At 38.5% G+C, this 20792-nt stretch overlaps 3 protein-coding genes across 5 annotated transcripts in view; 2 read left to right on the top strand and 1 right to left on the bottom strand.

The window, feature by feature from the left end:
• Positions 1-214: 214 nt before the first annotated feature.
• On the bottom strand, positions 215-18897 carry LOC147860190 (indigoidine synthase A family protein). Of its 3 annotated transcripts, none has more exons than XM_087324464.1 (14): positions 18792-18897; positions 18587-18680; positions 17865-17975; positions 17703-17785; positions 16159-16218; positions 16020-16080; positions 4423-4529; positions 4247-4324; positions 3679-3724; positions 3398-3518; positions 1070-1155; positions 781-841; positions 618-658; positions 215-491 (listed from the first exon to the last, which is right to left on the bottom strand). In XM_087324464.1, exons 1-13 carry the CDS (start codon positions 18888-18890, stop codon positions 637-639), a joined length of 1029 nt encoding a protein of 342 aa, XP_087180590.1. In that variant the 5' UTR covers positions 18891-18897; the 3' UTR covers positions 215-491; positions 618-636. The 3 variants fall into 3 exon arrangements, with proteins under 3 accessions (XP_087180590.1, XP_087180592.1, XP_087180593.1); XM_087324466.1 differs by having other exon boundaries at positions 4423-4502; XM_087324467.1 differs by lacking the exons at positions 215-491; positions 618-658; positions 781-841 and having other exon boundaries at positions 1102-1171.
• LOC147860189 (uncharacterized) overlaps positions 6036-20792 on the top strand; it is a 70927-nt gene continuing 56170 nt past the window's right edge. The window contains exon 1 of the mRNA XM_087324468.1: positions 6036-6479. Coding sequence (XP_087180594.1) covers positions 6036-6473 — 438 coding nt within the window. The 3' untranslated portion in view covers positions 6474-6479. The remainder of the gene's footprint in view (positions 6480-20792) is intronic.
• LOC147860191 (secreted RxLR effector protein 161-like) lies at positions 10972-12371 on the top strand. The gene is made up of 2 exons (XM_087324755.1): positions 10972-11608; positions 12050-12371. Exons 1-2 carry the CDS (start codon positions 10972-10974, stop codon positions 12157-12159), a joined length of 747 nt encoding a protein of 248 aa, XP_087180881.1. The 3' UTR covers positions 12160-12371.

Here is a 20792-nt window from a genome sequence, read left to right as displayed (position 1 = left end):
CCATAATGATCTTACCAAATTCAAAAACTCGTTTGGTATCTCTTAATACAAGTCCTCCAACATTATCTCATTATTTTTTATTATGCTCAATGATTATTGCCTAATGTTTATTTCATCCCTTTCCATTTAATTCATTAAGCTGCTCTCATTGTATTCCTTGCATACAAATTTCACTAGAATACCTAAGCTTTTATTTGTGATTCTTTCTCACATATCCAAATTGCTAACTTTATTCAAGCTCAAACAAACCATATGAAAATACAAAAGAAATTTCCCAGCATTCCAATATAATTGTCAAACCATAGACATCTAGCATTTTAAGAGACTAACAAAGATCCTAAACAATCTCAAGAACTTGACTATAATAGGCCACCGAAACAAAACTTTTATGCATCTTTTCCATATTGTGATAGACCTCAGATTGAACTTAATTGATTATGGAGGTCCTTGCTTCCGATGCTGGATCATTGCAATTCATTTGGAAAACAATTCTACATACCAAAAACCATTACTATGTCTAGTCGTAAAAACTAAACAGTTCCTTCGGGTGCCTGATTACCCAGTGACAGTTGTGAAATGTAAAGAAGAATTATTCAGAAAAGGATGTGTATGTATACATGAACGTGAATAGGGTTTTCAAGTTTTCACCGACTGTAGCCTGAAAAATGAAAAATAAAATATCAGAGAAATGCTGTTAGAAAAGGAGGTCCATGCTGCAATTTCCTTTAAATAAATAAATAAACTGAATCAAAAAACATGTGTGGGCTGCAATAAACTCACCTGCTCAAGGCAACGGATATTTGTGCTCCTACTTTGGCATTATTCTGCACAAGCTTAATATCTGAAGTAATTTAGTTCAACAGAAAATTCTCACTTTCTATGGCCAGACACTAAAGTACCCTTTTTTCAAACTTTACCCGAATAATCCTCTGCAGTACTCAATCTTGCAAAAGGGTATCGCAGTAAATTCTGAAAACTTATGGGTATCCGACAAGCATTTTAGTGTTTTCACCAAATCTTTATTATGACGAAAGGAAAAGAAAAAGAATTTTTTTCTTTCAGAGGATACTTGCAGCAAGAGAATTGCCACTTGTAAGTTCATTTACCCTTTGGAGAAGAAATGGAGTCATGGCACTCCCAGAAACATGTTGATTACTAAAAAACATAAATTCTTAATATATGTTATAGAACTTTCCCACAATGATCCTTTATATAGATAGATAGATAGATAGATACTAAAAGAGATGGATTACAATGCCTGACACATGACATTTGGATACAAGAGTTGACAGACGCAAACTTGATATAATGCAAAAATGACTTTTTGAACTAGAGAAAGAAAGAAACGGAGAGAGAGGTGCAGCCTCTGGAAGCCCATTAAGTTCCTGCCTCTTTACAATTGTAATTCATCCAATTTCAGTAATCTTACATAATATGGCTAGCAATAAAGGGTCAGTAGGACTTTCCTTACCATCATGCAAATAATGCATTGTGCAAGTTAATGATCACTTTATGTTTTTGGGAGCCTTGCGAGAAAACATTATTAAGGCTATGCAGGTGTGGCAATTGTTTTCTGCAGTCTCAGGATTGAAGATTAACATGCACAAATCAGTTCTTATCGCATGTACAAAGAGAAATTTGGAGGATCTCGGTTGGACAGTGGTTGGACAGGGGTGGCAGTACAACATGGTATGATTTTTAATCATTTAGGTTATATCCTATTGGTTGGCAATCACAAGCTTGGCCGTTCCATGTTCAATTAAAAGTGATCCAATCAATCATGATTCCTATGACTTCATATTATCTACCATTGTTGCCAAGTCTGAAAAGGTTATCAAGAAATTAGCAACCACAATTTGATTCACATTATGAAAGAGGAAGTAAAATCAAGCCTTATTTGGGTGGTATGGAGTGATATTTGTACTCCAAAAAGACATGGTCGAGTGGCCTTTGCAATTGTTTGCAATCTAAACAGGAAAATACGAATTCTTTGCAATTGTAAGTGTTTGCAACATATCATCTTTTCAAATGGGAGGATAACATTGCCTTCTAGCCCAGTTTAACAGTATGGTATGCTTGGGCTTGGTTAATGTACAACAAGATGCCATGTGCCCAAAGAAAAATAATGGCTTTTCCGACAGCTGGGACAAGATTCCATATTCCTACAAATTATCGTGCTATATGGTCTCAATTGCTAGAAATTCCAGATTTGCAATATCTAATTTCAGATTAAATTGAGGTTATGCCTGAGGCAGATTGGACATTTGCAAGTCATAAAAGCCTTGCCAAAGTAGAAACAAATCCTGTATATCATAAACTAATCGATAGGTATGCATGGATAGTAGAATAGGTGAGTAAAGAATAGGGAGTCACAGGATCCAATAGTTGGTGGCAAAGTGCTGTATAAATGGGGCCGCAATCTCGTCTTATTTTCAGAGGGAAAGTGTTTATTTGGAGGGTCATTCTGGGTGGATTATCTCTGGGAGCTGCTTTGTAAAGATGAAGTTTTTTGTCTGGAATGTGTTTGTTCTGCACACTTTGAGAGGAACATAGTCGGCATCCATTTATGAGTTGTCCACTGATGAGCCACTGAGCTTCTATAAGCAGTGCGCCCAAATCCCCTTTTCAATGGGTTTGTATCATGTGGAATTGATAATGCCTTCTCCACATTTTGAGATAGCTTTTCAATATCTAAGGTATTGGAGATAACGGGATTAAAAGGTATACTGGTATGGTAGTTTTCCTTAATGGAGGTTGAAAAAGGAGGAATTAGGGATTTGTAGGTCGGCAAGGCATCATGTCCATCATTTGGATTGGCTTTTATTTACACGGGACTGTATAGGCCTATAAGGATCGATGTATCTAGAGATGGGGGATGTCATGGGAACCCTGTATGATTGATTTTGTGGTGAGCGGATATAGTAATTCTATTTCATCGATTGTAATTAATACATTACTATTTGCAGAAAAAAAGAGGGATACAACCTATGTGGCAATCATTGAGATGGCTATGTCAACTTTTTGTGAGGTTGCGAGATATGATGTAATAAAGATGTGTTTACAGCCTGGCCCATTATGACAGAAACAAAAGAAAGATACATTACTATTTGCAGAAAAAAAGAGGGATACAACCTATGTGGCAATCATTGAGATGGCTATGTCAACTTTTTGTGAGGTTGCGAGATATGATGTAATAAAGATGTGTTTACAGCCTGGCCCATTATGACAGAAACAAAAGAAAGATACATTACTATTTGCAGAAAAAAAGAGGGATACAACCTATGTGGCAATCATTGAGATGGCTATGTCAACTTTTTGTGAGGTTGCAAGATATGATGTAATAAAGATGTGTTTACAGCCTGGCCCATTATGACAGAAACAAAAGAAAGATACATACTTTGCTTCATGTAAAGCCCTATCAATTGCAGACTCAATAGGCTTTGCAAGTGCTGCATATTCTTCTGGTATAGGTACTCCGATAAGAATCCCATTCCCTAAATCCAATTTCAGGCTTGAAACTGCATCAAATAATTGAAATTAGGCATACATGGAAACATAACTTGAGGTTTAGATTTGCTACCTTGCATAAATTAATGCTTTATTTTATCCTAATACAATGCTAAAAGAACTTTATAGATGTCACTATTCATATATTTAGAAGGGGTGGAACATATTTACTTATTAATTGTGCACAGTCAAGAGGAGTATCCACGCGACAAGGCACCTTTATCCATAAAAAATCAGAATCCAGATTTAGCATATAAATTGATTTGGAGAAAACACCAATATTTAATGTACCCCTAACTTTTTGCATTGTTACCAAAAGACCACTACGTTTATAAAAACTAACAAAAAAATATCAGATCAAAGTAGGCTTACTAATTAATCGGCCATTAATCACTATTCAAGCGAAATTTTACCTCGTAAAACAATTCTTCATTAGAAATAAATAGGCCAATTAAGCTTATTGGCCAGCCTACTAATAGCTAACTATTTGAATGAATACAATATGACCCAGTATAATAAACATAATTACGTCACTGATAATGATCAAGTAATTGTGGATTAAGCTAAATGACACCAGAGGGATATTTTGGTGGTTTTATTTTTTAAATGCAAGGGGTAGTCTAGTTACTTTTGAAAACCGAGTATCCTGGTAGATATGCAAAACATTAGGGATATTTTGGTGTTTTTCACAACTGGTTTTTACAAGAATGATATCAAAACTGAAAACTATTCATCTTACTTTACATCCACTTGATGGAGTGAAGAAAGCTGGAAACTCTTCAACACCATAGCCTACAACTGGAACACCTTGAGTCTCCTACAAAATCAAAGACATTCCACAATGACCAACTGATTAAATTAATCCACTCTCTATCTTACCACATTCAAAAACATTAAATATGAATAATAATCTACCAGATATTCTAGGGTTCTTGGAATGTCAAGGATTGATTTCACACCTGCACAAATGACGGCAACAGGGGTTCTTCCAAGCTCTGTTAAGTCAGATGAAACATCCATTGCTGCAACATGATCAAACCGTAATTATATTTCTACATTCAAATAACTGTAATTAGATTGAAACTGTAATACTACATGTGCATAAGTTAATAGGAAAATAGCAAAAGAAAAACAAACTAAAAAAAGCTTAAATATAAAAAATACAATTAGAAAATAGAGTAATAATTTTGGTGTAAAACAAACAACACCACTTAAGAAGAGAAAAGCTAACAAATGCACCAAAATTACAGTTTAGAAGAGTTTTCAAAGGAAAATTACATTCAGATCAACGTCTAGGAAAGCTTTTAAAATGCCAGCAAACGCTACGACTGAACTGGAAATGAAGATTTGATCCCCGTCTTGCCCAACCTACTAAATCCAAATCTAAATCTATCAAGAATGTTCAACGAATCAATCATAAGCATGCACTCAAAACTCTTTCAAATTTGTTTCGACAGAAATACTGACTGTGAAACATTATGCAGCCATATGTGCTCAGATTTCATGTACCAATACCTATTAGAAACATCACACTAGAAGTATTTTCCTTATTAAAAACATTGTGTGTCTCTAATTGGAAACTGAAGAGTTGATGAATGCAAAACCTTTCACAAACCTTTTTTCTTTAGTAAAAAGAAAGAGGGAACCACTTTATTACAGAAAGGAACAAGGTATAATTGATTATTCTGATATCTGGTCCACCTTATTTCATCCCTTTATCATAATTTGGTTCAATGGTGTAATTTTCAAAGAAGTGCACGTTTTTCACTATTGGTTGGATTCTCCAATAGAACAACTCCGACAAACTAGCCAAATTCCTTGGTCTATTTGGTAAAGAACCAAAACTAAATGGTCGGGAAAACATTAAATCAAAATCAGCCTAACTGCATGATGTCCTCACTTTATAGGGAAGTAAGGGGTGTGATATTCTTTTCTCAATCCATTAGTTTTATGTTCCAAGTCATTTTAATGTTGACATATTTTGGTAGTGATGTGTGTGAACACACTTAGGACAGTGATGTGTGAACACACTTAGGATAGTGATGTGTGTGAACACATTTAGGACAGTAATGTGTGAACACACTTAGGACAATGATGTGTGTGAACACACTTAGGACTACAGGGGCATTTTTTCCCTCTCTAAAGTGGTGTAGCTTTTTGGGATTCAAAGCAAGAACCCAACAGTGGTATCAGAGCTACAAAGCGACATTTGAGCAGCAACACAACGGCTCTCATACGCAGTCCGTCTGTGCCATCTGTGGTGGCGTTTTTCTGTTGTTGAAAAAACAAATTTCTGCGTGTTTTCTTTCTCTACGCAGTTTTAGTTGTGTTCTTTTTCTGCTTCCAAGTCGATTCAATCCTAGAAAAAGCCTCCTCGAGTCTTCCAAGACATTCCTACAACCCTCAAAAATCAGTTTGCTTCCCTTTTCTCTTCACTTGTTCATCTTTCAAGTCAAAGAGGTACGTTATTCCCTTTTATTCATTCAGCAGTCCATTTTTTTACATCAAAACGTGTTCAGTCCACGGCCATGGCTGAGAACGATGTATTTCGAATGCTTGTTGTTGAGGATAAACTGGATGGAACAAATTACCCTCTTTGGGCTTATATGATGCGCCATGTATTAGTAGCAAAGGGGTTGTGGGATGTGGTTCAAGGGGCTGAAAAATGTCCTATTGTTGAAAACACAAATGCTGATGGTATTGATTCTGTTGAGGATGTTAATCATCATGCTCATGCCCATGCTACAGTTTCTATTGTACCAACTGCAGAGCAACTTCGTTGGGATGGTGGAGATGCTCAGGCACATGCTTTGATAGCTTTGTCTGTGAAACGTGCCATTATTCCCCATATTCGCTCTTTGCAAGACACCAAAAGGATGCTTGGGGTACTCTTACCACTTTGTACCAAGCAAGAAATGACGCTCGTGTTGCTTATCTCCGAAAACAATTGGAGAGCGAGCACATGAATGAAGGTGATTCTATGGACAGTTTTCTTACAAAAATCAAAGATTTCAAGGAACAATTAATTTCTGCTGATGAAATGATACCAGATAGTTCACTTGTGGAGACCGTTCTAAATGGTCTTCCTGATTCATATCAGAGTTTTGCTTGTACTCTTCGTTTAATGATGAAAGGTAATCCCAATGTCTTATCATTCCAGGAGTTAGTCTCTGTTTTGTTACAGGAAGATCAGTCTAGGCAAACAGGTCTATTATGCGTGTTGCAGATCAAGCTTTCCTAGCTAGTCAGAAGGGCAAAGGTAAATGGAACTCTTCTGCTAGCAAGCAGAGATTTGCTAATAATTCACAAGTGAATGAAAAAAAACAAGAGCAGAAACAAAAACTATTTTGCAAATATTGTAAAGGAATTGATCATATTATGAAGAACTGTCCAAAATTGGCTGCAAAAGAGGCAAAGAAAAAGGAGGCAGGACTCATTGTTACAGAAGTCTCTGCACCAAAAATAGAGTCTACAAATATTATGAAGAATCGTCCAAAATTGGCTGCAAAAGAGGCAAAGAAAAAGGAGGCAGGACTCATTGTTACAGAAGTCTCTGCACCAAAAATAGAGTCTGCAAATCTTGTACAAAATGAAGAATGGGCATTTACTACTATTTGCAGTTTTGACCCATCTTCACTTGAACAATGTATGTCTGTTGTACAATCAGATGTTTGGTACTACGACAGTGGGGCAACCAAACATATTACCTCGCAGCACAATTTCTTCACTACATTGGAATCTGCCCCTACAAGGAATACTGTCACATGCGCCAACAACTCATCTTATCCAGTTATGGGTGTTGGTAAGATCATTTTGACTACTGTTGATGGTAGTACAATGCTTTGTTTGTGCCAGGAATCAAGAAAAATCTGTTGTCAGTTTCACCATTAGCCAAGGTTGGCTTGGTTGTTAAATTTGTTGATGAAAGGTGTACAGTTCATAATCTGTCCAATGGGGATGTTATTATTGCTTCTGGCATTTTATGTCGTGGGCTGTATAAGCTCGTAGATTATGAACGATCTATAAATGATTCAGCCTGTGCAATACAGGATTCTCAAGCTATTTCAGATGCAAAGATTTGGCATGCACGCTTTGGTCATCAGAATTTTGCAAGTTTGCTTCACTTGCAGAAATCTAAAATGGTGTCCTCCTTGCCCAAACTTGAGGCACCTCGGAAGCATGTTTGTGAAGGCTGTATTTTGGGCAAAATGCAACGTTCGTCCTTTCCAAAAGATGGTTCAGTTAGAGCTACGCAGAAATTGTAGCTTGTTCATAGTGATGTATGTGGCCCTATGCAGACACATTCTCTTGGGAACTATCTTTATTTCGTGACTTTCATTGATGACTTTTCTAGGCATGCATGGGTATATCCATTGAAGGCAAAGTCCGAAGTGTTTCTGTGCTTCAAACAATTTCTAGCTTTGGCTGAGAATTTTTCAGCATGTAAAATGGGCACCCTCCGTTCTAATCGAGGGGGGGAGTATATGTCTTGTGAGTTTAATGCATTTCTGGCTGAACGTGGGATAAAACATCAGTGTACAATGCCGTATACACCTCAACAAAATGGAGTTGCTGAAAGAAAGAACAGGTCACTCATGGAAATGGCGAGGTGTATGGTCAAAAGTCAGGCCTTACCACATAGTTTCTGGCTTGAGGCTGTCATGTGTGCAGCATATGTACTTAACAGGTGTCCCACTAAAGCACTGCACTCTATCACTCCATATGAAGCTTGGCATGGCCAAAAGCCATCTGTTGCTCATCTGCGTGTTTTTGGTTGTTTGGCATATGCATTAGTGCCTAAACAACAACGCAAAAAATTGGATGATAAAGCAGTGAAATGTATTTTTGTAGGATATAGTTCTGAAAGTAAAGGCTATCGTCTGTATCACCCACAATCTAATTCAGCCATTTTGGTGAGCCGTGATGTTGTTTTTGTGGAGGATGTAATTCAGCCACTTCTTTTAATGTACGAAAGACACATCAGTTAGCTCCAAAGACGTGTATGACACTTTGTTGCCTCTTTTTACAAGTGGACAATTAAGTGTTGACCCACTTGAGGCACCTTCTCAGCCTTTGGAAGCTACTCATAATGATGCAGATCATTCTATTTCTGATGCAGATTTACACGATGCACTTATTAATGAGAGGGCTGATATAGAGGAGGCAAAGACTGTGCCTCCTTTGGAAGCTACTCATAATGATGCAGATCATTCCATTTCTGATGCAGACTTACATGATGCACCTTCTCAGCCTTTGGAAGCTACTCATAATGATGCAGATCATTCCATTTCTGATGCAGACTTACATGATGCACCTTCTCAGCCTTTGGAAGCTACTCATAATGATGCAGATCATTCCATTTCTGATGCAGACTTACATGATGCACCTTCTCAGCCTTTGGAAGCTACTCATAATGATGCAGATCATTCCATTTCTGATGCAGATCATTCCATTTCTGATGCAGACTTACATGATGCACCTTCTCAGCCTTTGGAAGCTACTCATAATGATGCAGATCATTCCATTTCTGATGCAGACTTACATGATGCACCTTCTCAGCCTTTGGAAGCTACTCATAATGATACAGATCATTCCATTTCTGATGCAGACTTACATGATGCACCTTCTCAGCCTTTGGAAGCTACTCATAATGATGCAGATCATTCCATTTCTGATGCAGACTTACATGATGCACCTTCTCAGCCTTTGGAAGCTACTCATAATGATCCAGATCATTCCATTTCTGATGCAGATCATTCCATTTCTGATGCAGACTTACATGATGCACCTTCTCAGCCTTTGGAAGCTACTCATAATGATGCAGATCATTCCATTTCTGATGCAGACTTACATGATGCACCTTCTCAGCCTTTGGAAGCTACTCATAATGATGCAGATCATTCCATTTCTGATGCAGATCATTCCATTTCTGATGCAGACTTACATGATGCACCTTCTCAGCCTTTGGAAGCTACTCATAATGATGCAGATCATTCCATTTCTGATGCAGACTTACATGATGCACCTTCTCAGCCTTTGGAAGCTACTCATAATGATACAGATCATTCCATTTCTGATGCAGACTTACATGATGCACCTTCTCAGCCTTTGGAAGCTACTCATAATGATGCAGATCATTCCATTTCTGATGCAGACTTACATGATGCACCTTCTCAGCCTTTGGAAGCTACTCATAATGATCCAGATCATTCCATTTCTGATGCAGATCATTCCATTTCTGATGCAGACTTACATGATGCACCTTCTCAGCCTTTGGAAGCTACTCATAATGATGCAGATCATTCCATTTCTGATGCAGACTTACATGATGCACCTTCTCAGCCTTTGGAAGCTACTCATAATGATACAGATCATTCCATCTCTGATGCAAACTTACATGATGCACCTTCTCAGCCTTTGGAAGCTACTCATAATGATGTAGATCATTCCATTTCTGATGCAGACTTACATGATGCACTTATTAATGAGAGGGCTGATATAGAGGAGGCAAAGACTGTGCCTAGATGGCTGTTGCAGACTTTGCAAGACAGTAAATTGGAATTTCCTTTGCCATACCGTACTCGTTCAAGTTATCATAGTGCTTCTTTTGCATCAGATTGTTATGCTATGGCTGCCTCTAGTCTTTGCTATGAGAATGAGCCTGTTTCTTTTGATGAGGCACAAAATTCAGAAAATTGGATGGCTGCTATGCAATCAGAATATGATGCTATTATGAAGACTGGCACATGGTCTTTATGTGACTTGCCTCCTGGCAAGAAGGCTATTGGCACTAAGTGGATATATAAGCTAAAGCATAAACCTGATGGAACAATTGACAGGTATAAGGCTAGGCTTGTTGCGAAAGGTTATGCCCAAGAAAAAGGCATTGATTTTGATGAGACCTTTGCAGGCACCTGTCGAATGACTACTGTTCGTAGCATCTGTGCAATTGCAGCCCATCGTGGTTGGAATGTACATCAGTTGGACATTAAAACAGCATTTCTAAATGGTGATCTTCATGAGGAAGTGTATGTATCCCAGCCCCGTGGTTTTGTGCAGAAAGAGCATGAACACAAAGTGTGCAGGTTGATAAAGGCATTATATGGCTTGAAGCAAGCACCACGTTCTTGGTATGAAAAGATACATGCCTATTTGATTGCATTTGGGTTTGAGAATAGTCCAACTGAAAGCACCTTATATGTTAAGCGTGCTGATGATGTATTTCTGATCATGGTTGTGTATGCCGATGATATGTTGCTCACTGGTCCCAATGAGAAGCATATTGCTGATTTTAAGGCTGATTTGCATGCCTCCTTTGAGATGTCAGATTTGGGGAATTTGCATCATTATTTGGGCATTCAATTTATGCAAGTTGATGGTAGAATAGCTTTGTGTCAATCAAAATACATTGACACATTATTGCAGCATTTTGGCCTTGAAGACTGTAAACCTATTGCCACTCCCATGGAGACAGGTTTACATTTGAGCCTTCATGATGCTGGAGATGCATTTGATGTTATTCTCTATCAGCAAGCAGTTGGATGCTTGATTTACTTATGCATAACCCGACCTGATATTCAGTTTGTTGTCTCTCAGATGAGCAGGTTTATGAATTGCCCAAGAGTTAAGCATTGGCAGGCAGTTAAGCGCATCTTTTCCTACTCGAGTGGTACCCGATCACTTGGGTTGTTTTATCCCAAGGGGGGAACACTACTGCCAGACCTGCATGCTTTTTCTAACTCTGATAGGGCTGGTTGTTATGACACTCGTGTGTCCACAAGTGGTTTTTGCTTCATCCTTGGTAGCTCATGCATATCTTGGTTGAGCAAGAAGCAGCCTACTGTGGCCACTTCTAGTTGTAAGGCTGAGTATAGGGCAGCTTACACAGCTACAGTTGAGTGTGTGCGGCTCAGACGCCTTTTAGCTGATTTGGGTGTTGGTCAGTCTTCTGCCACCACCATCTTCACTCATAGTCAAAGCGCAATGGCAGTTGCGAGGAACCCTGTGTTCCATGCTCGCACTAAGCACATTGAGGTACATTATCACTATGTCAGGGAAAGGTTCTCCGCTGGAGAGATCAGTTTGGCTTATGTGCCCACGCAAGAAAACTGTTGAGAATCAAGCTCAACTTGTGTGAACATGTGCTTATGAAGAAAAGGACGATGTGTGAAAAAGTGTGTGAGCACACTTTATTGTAATCCGTGTAGTTGTCGAGTGTTAGTGTGGTCAAAGAATATTAGATATTCTTATGACAAAATCGTACTCAAGTGGATATCTTCGTTAGATTCCACCAACACATTTAATAGGGCAGTCCCTTGAGGACTTGTATATAAAACCCCCTTTGGCCATTTAGTTTAGTTGATGATCTTTAGATAATTAATATAGCTCTCTTAAGTGCATAAGTTGTCATACCCCTACTGTGTGTTTTCTTATTTTTCTGGTTATTCTCTGTAATTCCTTCTCTTGCTTATACATTCACTCTCTCTTTCTCACACACACACTACGCTTCTGAATACTAAACTCTACTAGAGTTAGGTTCTTTACAAGAACATTGCAAACCTCTTCACAAAGGCTCTGCCTAGGGAGAAGTTTGAAGCTTTCTGCAAAGCTTTAGGCCTAATCCCATTTGTGGATTCATCTCTATCCACATAGCTTGGCACTTGTTTAACCATGAGTGTCACTTCCTTGTTCACCGCATCACTCCCAAGGGGGATTTGTTGACATATTTTGGTAGTGATGTGTGTGAACACACTTAGGACAGTGATGTGTGAACACACTTAGGATAGTGATGTGTGTGAACACATTTAGGACAGTAATGTGTGAACACACTTAGGACAATGATGTGTGTGAACACACTTAGGACTACAGGGCATTTTTTCCCTCTTTAGGAGGTTTTTTCCCCGTCTAAAAATATTCTTACAACCCTAAAGTGGTGTAGCTTTTTGGGATTCAAAGCAAGAACCCAACATTTAATATACATACTTTCTGTTTTTACTAGCATAATAGCTGTTATTCATATGTCGCGCATCATAAACATGCAAGGATTGTGTATGACATTGTGATCAGTGTGCATGGATTAAGTGAAGCCAATTCTGAACAAGGAATTTGACAGATTTAATCAAGATAAACATGAGAGGAAGTGACTGAACATATTGATGTAAGTTTGAAACAGGCTCACATACATCATGCTAAAACCTCCGCCAAGACATTCAAATGAAGCAGCGCATGAGTTCTATTGTCTATTTACTAGTGGATCAGATATTTGAACCTGGGGAAATGCAAAGGCCTAGTGGTCTGGTTGTTGGAAAGGTGCAGGAGCCATAACTACTGATTTTGTGATCATTTTATTATAGTGCTGTCCAGATTGTCAACCATGCAGCGTGGAGCGCATGTGGTAGGGATTGAATAGTTCACAACTGTTGCCACTCATGCTGACGGTGGGAACCAATACTGAGTGTTCCCTCGAACCACCTTAAGTCTCCGTGAGAATCATTGGTACTAGCCAGACCACATTACTTCATTTTCCACATTGTTCCTCAATTATTCCCTTGATGAACACATCTGTCTTCATACGATGAGCAGGAAAGTCAACTGGGCTAGACACTTGTGATTGTTGCCGTACTCCCTTAGTTCTATGTCTAAAGGTGTGGCGTACTTGATTGTGCACAGGGAGCATGAATTGGTGGCTACACTTGTGCCAACCTTGTGCAGCATTCCATACTAAATTGTGATTCTTAAGGGACCTTCAACCATTACTCTCTGAATATTGACCCACTCAGATGTTTTCTTGTGCCTTGTGTACAGGATCACCCAAGTTGTAGAGTTAAATAGAGGCCTAGTCACATCCTTTACTCCACTCATTTCCTTGGGTATTTGATAGGCTCATGAAGAAATTTTTGGATCTCATGTGGTGGCGGCATGGATTGGTGGATGTTGTACGTGATTGCCCTCATACCAAAAACTCGGGTGCAAGACCGTCCGATATTGGAACATGAACTAGTGAGCTCGATGAAATTATACACTGTCATAACACCACCAATCTTGGCCTAGGATAAGAACTTCAAGGAGAGCATTGGGTGGCATAATTCAGGCACTGACCATTGACTCATTTGAATTTCACATCTGCGTTAAAAAACACAAGTCATAGGAACTGACCGGGTTAATTGGTCATCATTGGCTATGAGCTCGGGATCCTAAAAGCTCTTGTAGAATATCACTCCAATGCTTACCAAGGTAATGACATCTTAGTGACCCATTTAACATGGTACATTCAATGGCCCTATTGTTTGGGGTGTCTAGCAATGTTAGGAAGACATAATGTGGTACTCGTATGCTTTTGGAGTTATTGGGTCTACATCCAGAGCATGAACACTGAAACAATCTACAACCCCACCATCTTCATCACAACACTTAGCGCCAATAGGATACATGCTATCCATAGTGGTAAGCGTTTGGATCCAATTAATCGTGGATGAGGCTTCCTAAGGATTTAGTGCCTTTGGGTCCATCATCCATGTGGGTGGGTGTTACGAGCATAACCATAACTTATTCTGTTATAGTTAAACCGTAGTTTTCTACACCCGAAGATAAGAGCATTGATCTAGAAATACTCTCTAGTCACATACCTCTAGAAAGTTCTAGAACTAGAAGCTTCTCGAGGATTCTAGAGTATTCTCCAAAATATGTATTCTAATGCATGTACTTCAGCTCACAGTACAAATACTTATAACCTCCTTGGTCACTTTCAAGGAATTCAAAGCCAGTCACTGACATATTAATCTAGTTTCCTCGTTTCATAGTATTGTCTCCTTGATCTTCATATTTGTCTTCATGCTCTCCAGTTAACCCTAGCTTCCTAAGTTCATAGTCTCATCACTCAAAGCTTCTACAGTTCTTAGCCTCGTCACTTCCAGTTCCACGTTCATAGCCTTATCAGTCGTACTCTTGTCATCCGTGCTCCGTCGTAGTCCATGGTTGGTGTGTCCGTGACAGTAGATCTCTAATTGTTCATCATCGTCACCTTGACATGTTATTCTTGAGTCAATGGTTGGCTAGTGCAGAAATTTCACTCTTTTTGTTGATTCTAATGAGGTACAATTGCTTTTGAGCAACTTTGCTTCATTGAATACAACATCACGACTTCCGATTACTTTTCGGAGATGAGGTAACCAAATTTTATAACCCATCTCATCTTCTGCACTACAATTTGTAAAGCCTCTCACCAAAATGCATTAGGGAGATTAGTTGTTGAAAGCATACATCGAACCCTTTCACATAATGTCCTATTGTATCGTTCATCTATGTTTCAGGCATCGTCATGAGTAAGAAGATTGCCTTCATTTTGTCGTCGAAGATTTGCAATCCTACATCTTGAAGTTGATTGCGTAGACCATTGAATGTGGAAGTGTGTTGGCATCTTCACGTCGTGCAGTGATGAGCCTTCTCATCAAGTGAACTCAATTCACTGTAATGGTTGTGAGTCGTACATAGTCTTCAGTTTGCCCCATACCTCATGACTACTAGTCAGCCCCTTGATATTTCCTAAAACTTCATCTGATATTGCCATGTAAATGTGGGCAATTGCCTTACGACTGAGTAGTTTCCAAGTCCCATCATCCACACCAGCTGATTTGTTTTTCTCCAATGCTTCTGCACATCCTTGTAAGTAAAGTGTGCTTTCCATTCTAACCTTCCATGAGTCGAATCCAGTGCCATCAAATTTCCTGAATTCTACCCCTACATTGGCCGATGTATTTGCCATGGTGAAAGAAGGAATACAGAACAGACACAAAAAACAAAAGTCCCACTTATTCAAAGTCGAGACTAAGAAATGGAGATCCTGAGAGGATGCAATGCTCACTCTGATACCAGTTGTAAGGGAGTAGAAGATAGAATGACAATCTTCTGAAATATCCAAAGGCAGATACAAAAACTAAAAACATTATGCGGTTTAACATATAGGAGGGATTGAAGAAGTAGATGCAGTTCTGCAAAACAAAAGGCTACCGCTTAAAAGAATATACAAGGTAGGACTGCACACACGCACACACACATATATGTGTGTGTGTGTGTGTGCTATCCAAGATACATAGAACATGCTCTTAGAAGAAGAGCTTTAAATGTTGATATGACAGCTAAGTCATGGCCTCATAAATACCTATTTAATGCTGAGTGGAGTCTAGTACAAGGATCCCATTCAAACTACAAAATATTCTTTTAGAAGTTGTAGTACAGCTCTGAAAACGAGACCGTAGAACTTTGACAAAAATAGAAAATATTAAATAATATAAACTCGTTTTTCTAGTTTAGTTAGAGAAAGCTAAAGGGCCTTTAATCCCAACATATATAAGCATACCTGTATATACATAAATAAATATAGCTAAATGTGCATAATTGAACAAGCATACCCAAGTATCTGACATGGATGTTGCAATCAGGCAAAAAAAACATCGCATTGATCACTATATAAAGCACCTTGAAAGCAGAAAAGTAGCAACAAAGAATTTCTTAACTGTTTTCACCACCACGATGAACACCTCCAATACCTCCTGTAACAAACACTTGAATACCAACCTGTGCAAATACCATGCAGCAGAGAAACAAATCAAGCATCAATATATAACAAACCTGTTTAACATTTTCAGAATATACCTTTGAAGCAAAAAACATAGTAGCTGAAACGGTAGTAGCACCATTCCCCTTTCTTGCAACCTGCATAATAGACCAACTTTGATTTCAAATGTACTAGTTAAGGTACAAATATTTACAACGGGAGGTGAGGCTAATCACATGACTTTAAGATGGAATCCACATTTTGAGTATACATATGCTGTATAGAATATACATACAGATACATCCATATGTATCAATATGAAAACGTTTCTAAGATATTCTTTGCAACAACTAAACAAAGGATTCAACACGATATAAATGATAGCACACAATCATGTAATAATAGTCGATCTCAATATGACACGAGCTAGTTTGAGATACATAACAGATTATCCAAATTTTTCATAGAGGAATATAATCTTCTGAAATCATTGACTAAAATTACGGCAGAGAGCCATAACATTTATATTACCATACATATGCTTCGGAGGAATTTCCCTGGATTCTTGAATATACATACACACATTAATTTTCAATATGTCATTCCCATCTCCATTCCCTACCCATAGACAAGTAGAGATCTCTTTAAATACATTTACGCTTCATAACTATTATGTTCAGTTAAATATCTTTCTCTTGTATAAATGACCTTGTTACGGAACGAAGTTTTCTGAATATTTGTACAATTTTCCCATCCCATAAGAATCATGTGAGTTTTCTAAATATTTGCATGATACATATACGTTTAATAACTATTATACTCAGTTGAATATCTTTGTCTTGCATAAATGACCTTGTTACAGACTGCCAAAAGGGGACACTTCCTCGCTCCACCAGTGAGTTTTATCTGTATCTGCTCACTTAGGAGCGCATTGGAGAGAGCTCCTCTTGTATCAAACCTTTTTTTCTGATCGTGCTTTGGCTCTTTGCTATAGTATAAATCCTTGTCTTCTCCATTGTGTTCTATATGTTAAATATATAAAGGTTGAGTATCCAAAACCCTGCAATGCCCTGGTAAGCCACTGACGGTGTCAGCATCTATGGGGAGGAGGTATATGACCTGTTCTAAATACGGGAAAAATAGTGGAAGACACCCTGTACAAAAGATCCACTCAAAGTATGCATGATCCAGCATAGTCAGCTTCACAATAGTCCTATTCATTTTCTCTACTACATTTTTTAAAGGTGAATTTGTGTTGGAGTTCTTGGGCTTCACAAAAGCAGATGAAAAGTTCTCACCCTCCCTATATATGTGAAGCTTCACCAACTATAAATCTGCTAGTCTCTGCATGACTTTCTGGGATAACAAAGAACTAAAGGCGCCATCTTTTTGTCTTCCCCATGACTTCAAAATCTTGTAATGGCATCATATTTATACCCAAAACCTAATGGGGTTGAAACCATGACCTAATCAACCACAAGATGACAACGGGTGGTATGCAAATAGATATAGTCTTATACAATCTGTTATGAATAATCTTCCTCATTTCCAACATAAATGCACAAGAAATTAAACTAAAATATTTGAAAACACTAATCAAACAAGATTAAGAAAGGCTAAAGTAAACTTATTTCCAACCTACCACATGCGGAATATCTCTTCGTGCAGTTTTAGTGAAGTTTTTACCATTTTTGGCCAAATCTTCCAGCTCATTTGCAGATAATCCTAGCCAAATAATCAAAATGCAAAATAAATCTCAGGAGATGCTAAAAGAAAACTTCAAAATAGAAGATTGTATGCTTACCTATGCATGGAACGCCTCTAATTATAGCTATAGTTGCTGGAATTGCTCCATTTTGTCGGATGATGTCCTCAACTGCCAATGCAGTCTGAAGATTTTGAGGATATGGCATTCCTGAGCATTAAGACCACAACACTTTTCTCAAAAAAATATTGAGTTGACCATCTTATGTGTGGATGCCAATAAGAGAAACAATAATTTCTCACAGAATCTTGTGTCCACCATCATAGCAACTTTCTTTTTCCTTCTTTCTTTGTCTGAGTTTATCTAAGGTGCCAGATTTAGGTTTTTTCAGGAGTTCCTTAAAAATTGTAATGGCTCGCTCTCAAGAACTCCAGACAAGGGCAGAACCAGTGTTAATGACACTAGGCGTGCTCTTTTTCTCATCTACTCGACAACAGAGCCAGACTCGAATATCCAAACAAACAAACTTAGATTAAATTTTCCGCTTTGGCTTTCTCTTTTTTATTCAACTATTTTAAAGTTCCCCACCTACAAGCAACCTGTGGCTGGGCAGGGTGTTTCGGAATAATTCATTGGCCCCATGAATCTCATCGCATGGGCACTAATATATAGGACAATATTTGCTTCTACTTTATTTTATCTGTGCATAGGATGGATTTTATTTCGGTGCAAGCCTCATAGTGGCAATCTTTCTTCTTTCTTCTTTCTTATTTCACTGGATACATAGATATATAATTTTTTTTCTATCCTTTTCCACTTACCATGTGTGATGATTGTTGATTCAAGAGCAACCACAGGAGATGATTCACAAAGAGCTCTGCGAACATTTGGTTCGATCTTAAACCCTAAACGATCCTTCACAGGGAATATAAGTATAAATATCAGTGAATCACAATCTATGGAAAATTCAAGCTATATATACAGAGTGAGAGAGAGAGAGAGAGTGGGTGTGTTTGTGTGTAATACTTCGAGCACGGAGCTTGTGAGGTGACTCTCAATAACTGCAATACGAGATTTGATAGTATAATCCATGGCAATCAAATGGCTCCTGCGTACCGCGATCATACACACAGAGACAGACGGTGTGTATATATATATATATATATATATTAATATATATACACGCTCGTCACTAACTACCACCAAAAAATTTAAGATGGCAAGTGAGGCAATCACGGGCGTGGACGGTGCAGGTCGCACACCGTTGATGGGATCTCCACCGTCCAATGTGGATAAAAAGCTGACACCGCTTGTCACTAGGAACCTGACTCTGTCACAAGGAGCCCCGTTGTCTGACAATCTCTGTAACTCGGAGCCCGACTCTGTCAAAAGGAGCCTCATTGTCTTACAACCTCTGTCACCAGGAGCTCGCCCGACTCAAGCCAGGAATGATTAGAAAAACCCAATATATACTTACTTCAATAATGATTACAAGAATGTACATAAGCTCACCAGTTACTTTGACATCTTCAACAAATGGCCCCACGTCGTGTATGGGGTTCGTATCCATGTTCGAGTCACTCATAGGCTTTTCAGTAATGATGTTTTTAGCGTCCATATCGTTGGATTTGGGGCACCTAGCACCCTTTCTTACAAAAACCCTAAACCATCATTCAAGTTAGCACACAAACATCACAATATATAGTTGAGAAATGATTCAAGCCATACCTCCCTTCATAGGGTATTGTTTCACCCCAATCCGCATCAAAGTCTATGAAGGTCTTGGACTGACGCGCCATCTGTACAAACCACATGCCATCTTCAATAACCACCGATATGTCCATTGCATTCAAGTCTTCAAATTTCAAAATCCAAGCACACCAAGAAATCGTCAAATGCATGCAACAATTTTTTACGTGTATAGTTAAATAATTGGGAGGACACAAGTCCATATATAATAAGATCTGAAATATTCAATGGAGAAATGTGGAACATGCAAGGTGTCTCCAATAGCATTTCGAATATGGCATATGAGAAGTGTTGATGGTTTTAGGGTTAGGGCTAATGATTATGACGTTGATGATTAATGATGAAGATAGACATGGTGGGTGTGATGAGGAGCGATGACGAAAATGACAATTATTGCGGGGTGATAGCATGATGTGCATTGACGAAAATGATAGCATTTCAAATATGGCATATGAGAAGTGTTGATGGTTTTAGGGTTAGGGCTAATGATTATGACGTTGATGATTAATGATGAAGATAGACATGGTGGGTGTGATGAGGAGCGATGACGAAAATGACAATTATTGCGGGGTGATAGCATGATGTGCATTGACGAAAATGATAGCATTTCAAATATGGCATATGAGAAGTGTTGATGGTTTTAGGGTTAGGGCTAATGATTATGACGTTGATGATTAATGATGAAGATAGACATGGTGGGTGTGATGAGGAGCGATGACGAAAATGACAATTATTGCGGGGTGATAGCATGATGTGCATTGACGAAAATGATAGCATTTCAAATATGGCATATGAGAAGTGTTGATGGTTTTAGGGTTAGGGCTAATGATTATGACGTTGATGATTAATGATGAAGATAGACATGGTGGGTGTGATGAGGAGCGATGACGAAAATGACAATTATTGCGGGGTGATAGCATGATGTGCATTGACGAAAATGATAGCATTTCAAATATGGCATATGAGAAGTGTTGATGGTTTTAGGGTTAGGTTTAATGATAATGTCGTTGATGATTAATGATGAAGATAGACATGGTGGGTGTGATGAGGAGCGATGACGAAAATGACAATTATTGCGGGGTGATAGCATGATGTGCATTGACGAAAATGATAGCATTTCAAATATGGCATATGAGAAGTGTTGATGGTTTTAGGGTTAGGTTTAATGATAATGTCGTTGATGATTAATGATGAAGATAGACATGGTGGGTGTGATGAGGAGCGATGACGAAAATGACAATTATTGCGGGGTGATAGCCATCTCATCACTTGTGCCCC

This window comes from Azolla caroliniana, unplaced genomic scaffold (assembly GCF_043228905.1).
Source record: "Azolla caroliniana isolate FFs.n. ecotype wild unplaced genomic scaffold, voAzoCaro1.0.p SCAF_9, whole genome shotgun sequence".
Lineage (NCBI taxonomy): Eukaryota > Viridiplantae > Streptophyta > Polypodiopsida > Salviniales > Salviniaceae > Azolla > Azolla caroliniana.
Note: the sequence above shows the minus strand (reverse complement) of the source record. Positions and strands in the feature narration are given on the sequence as shown.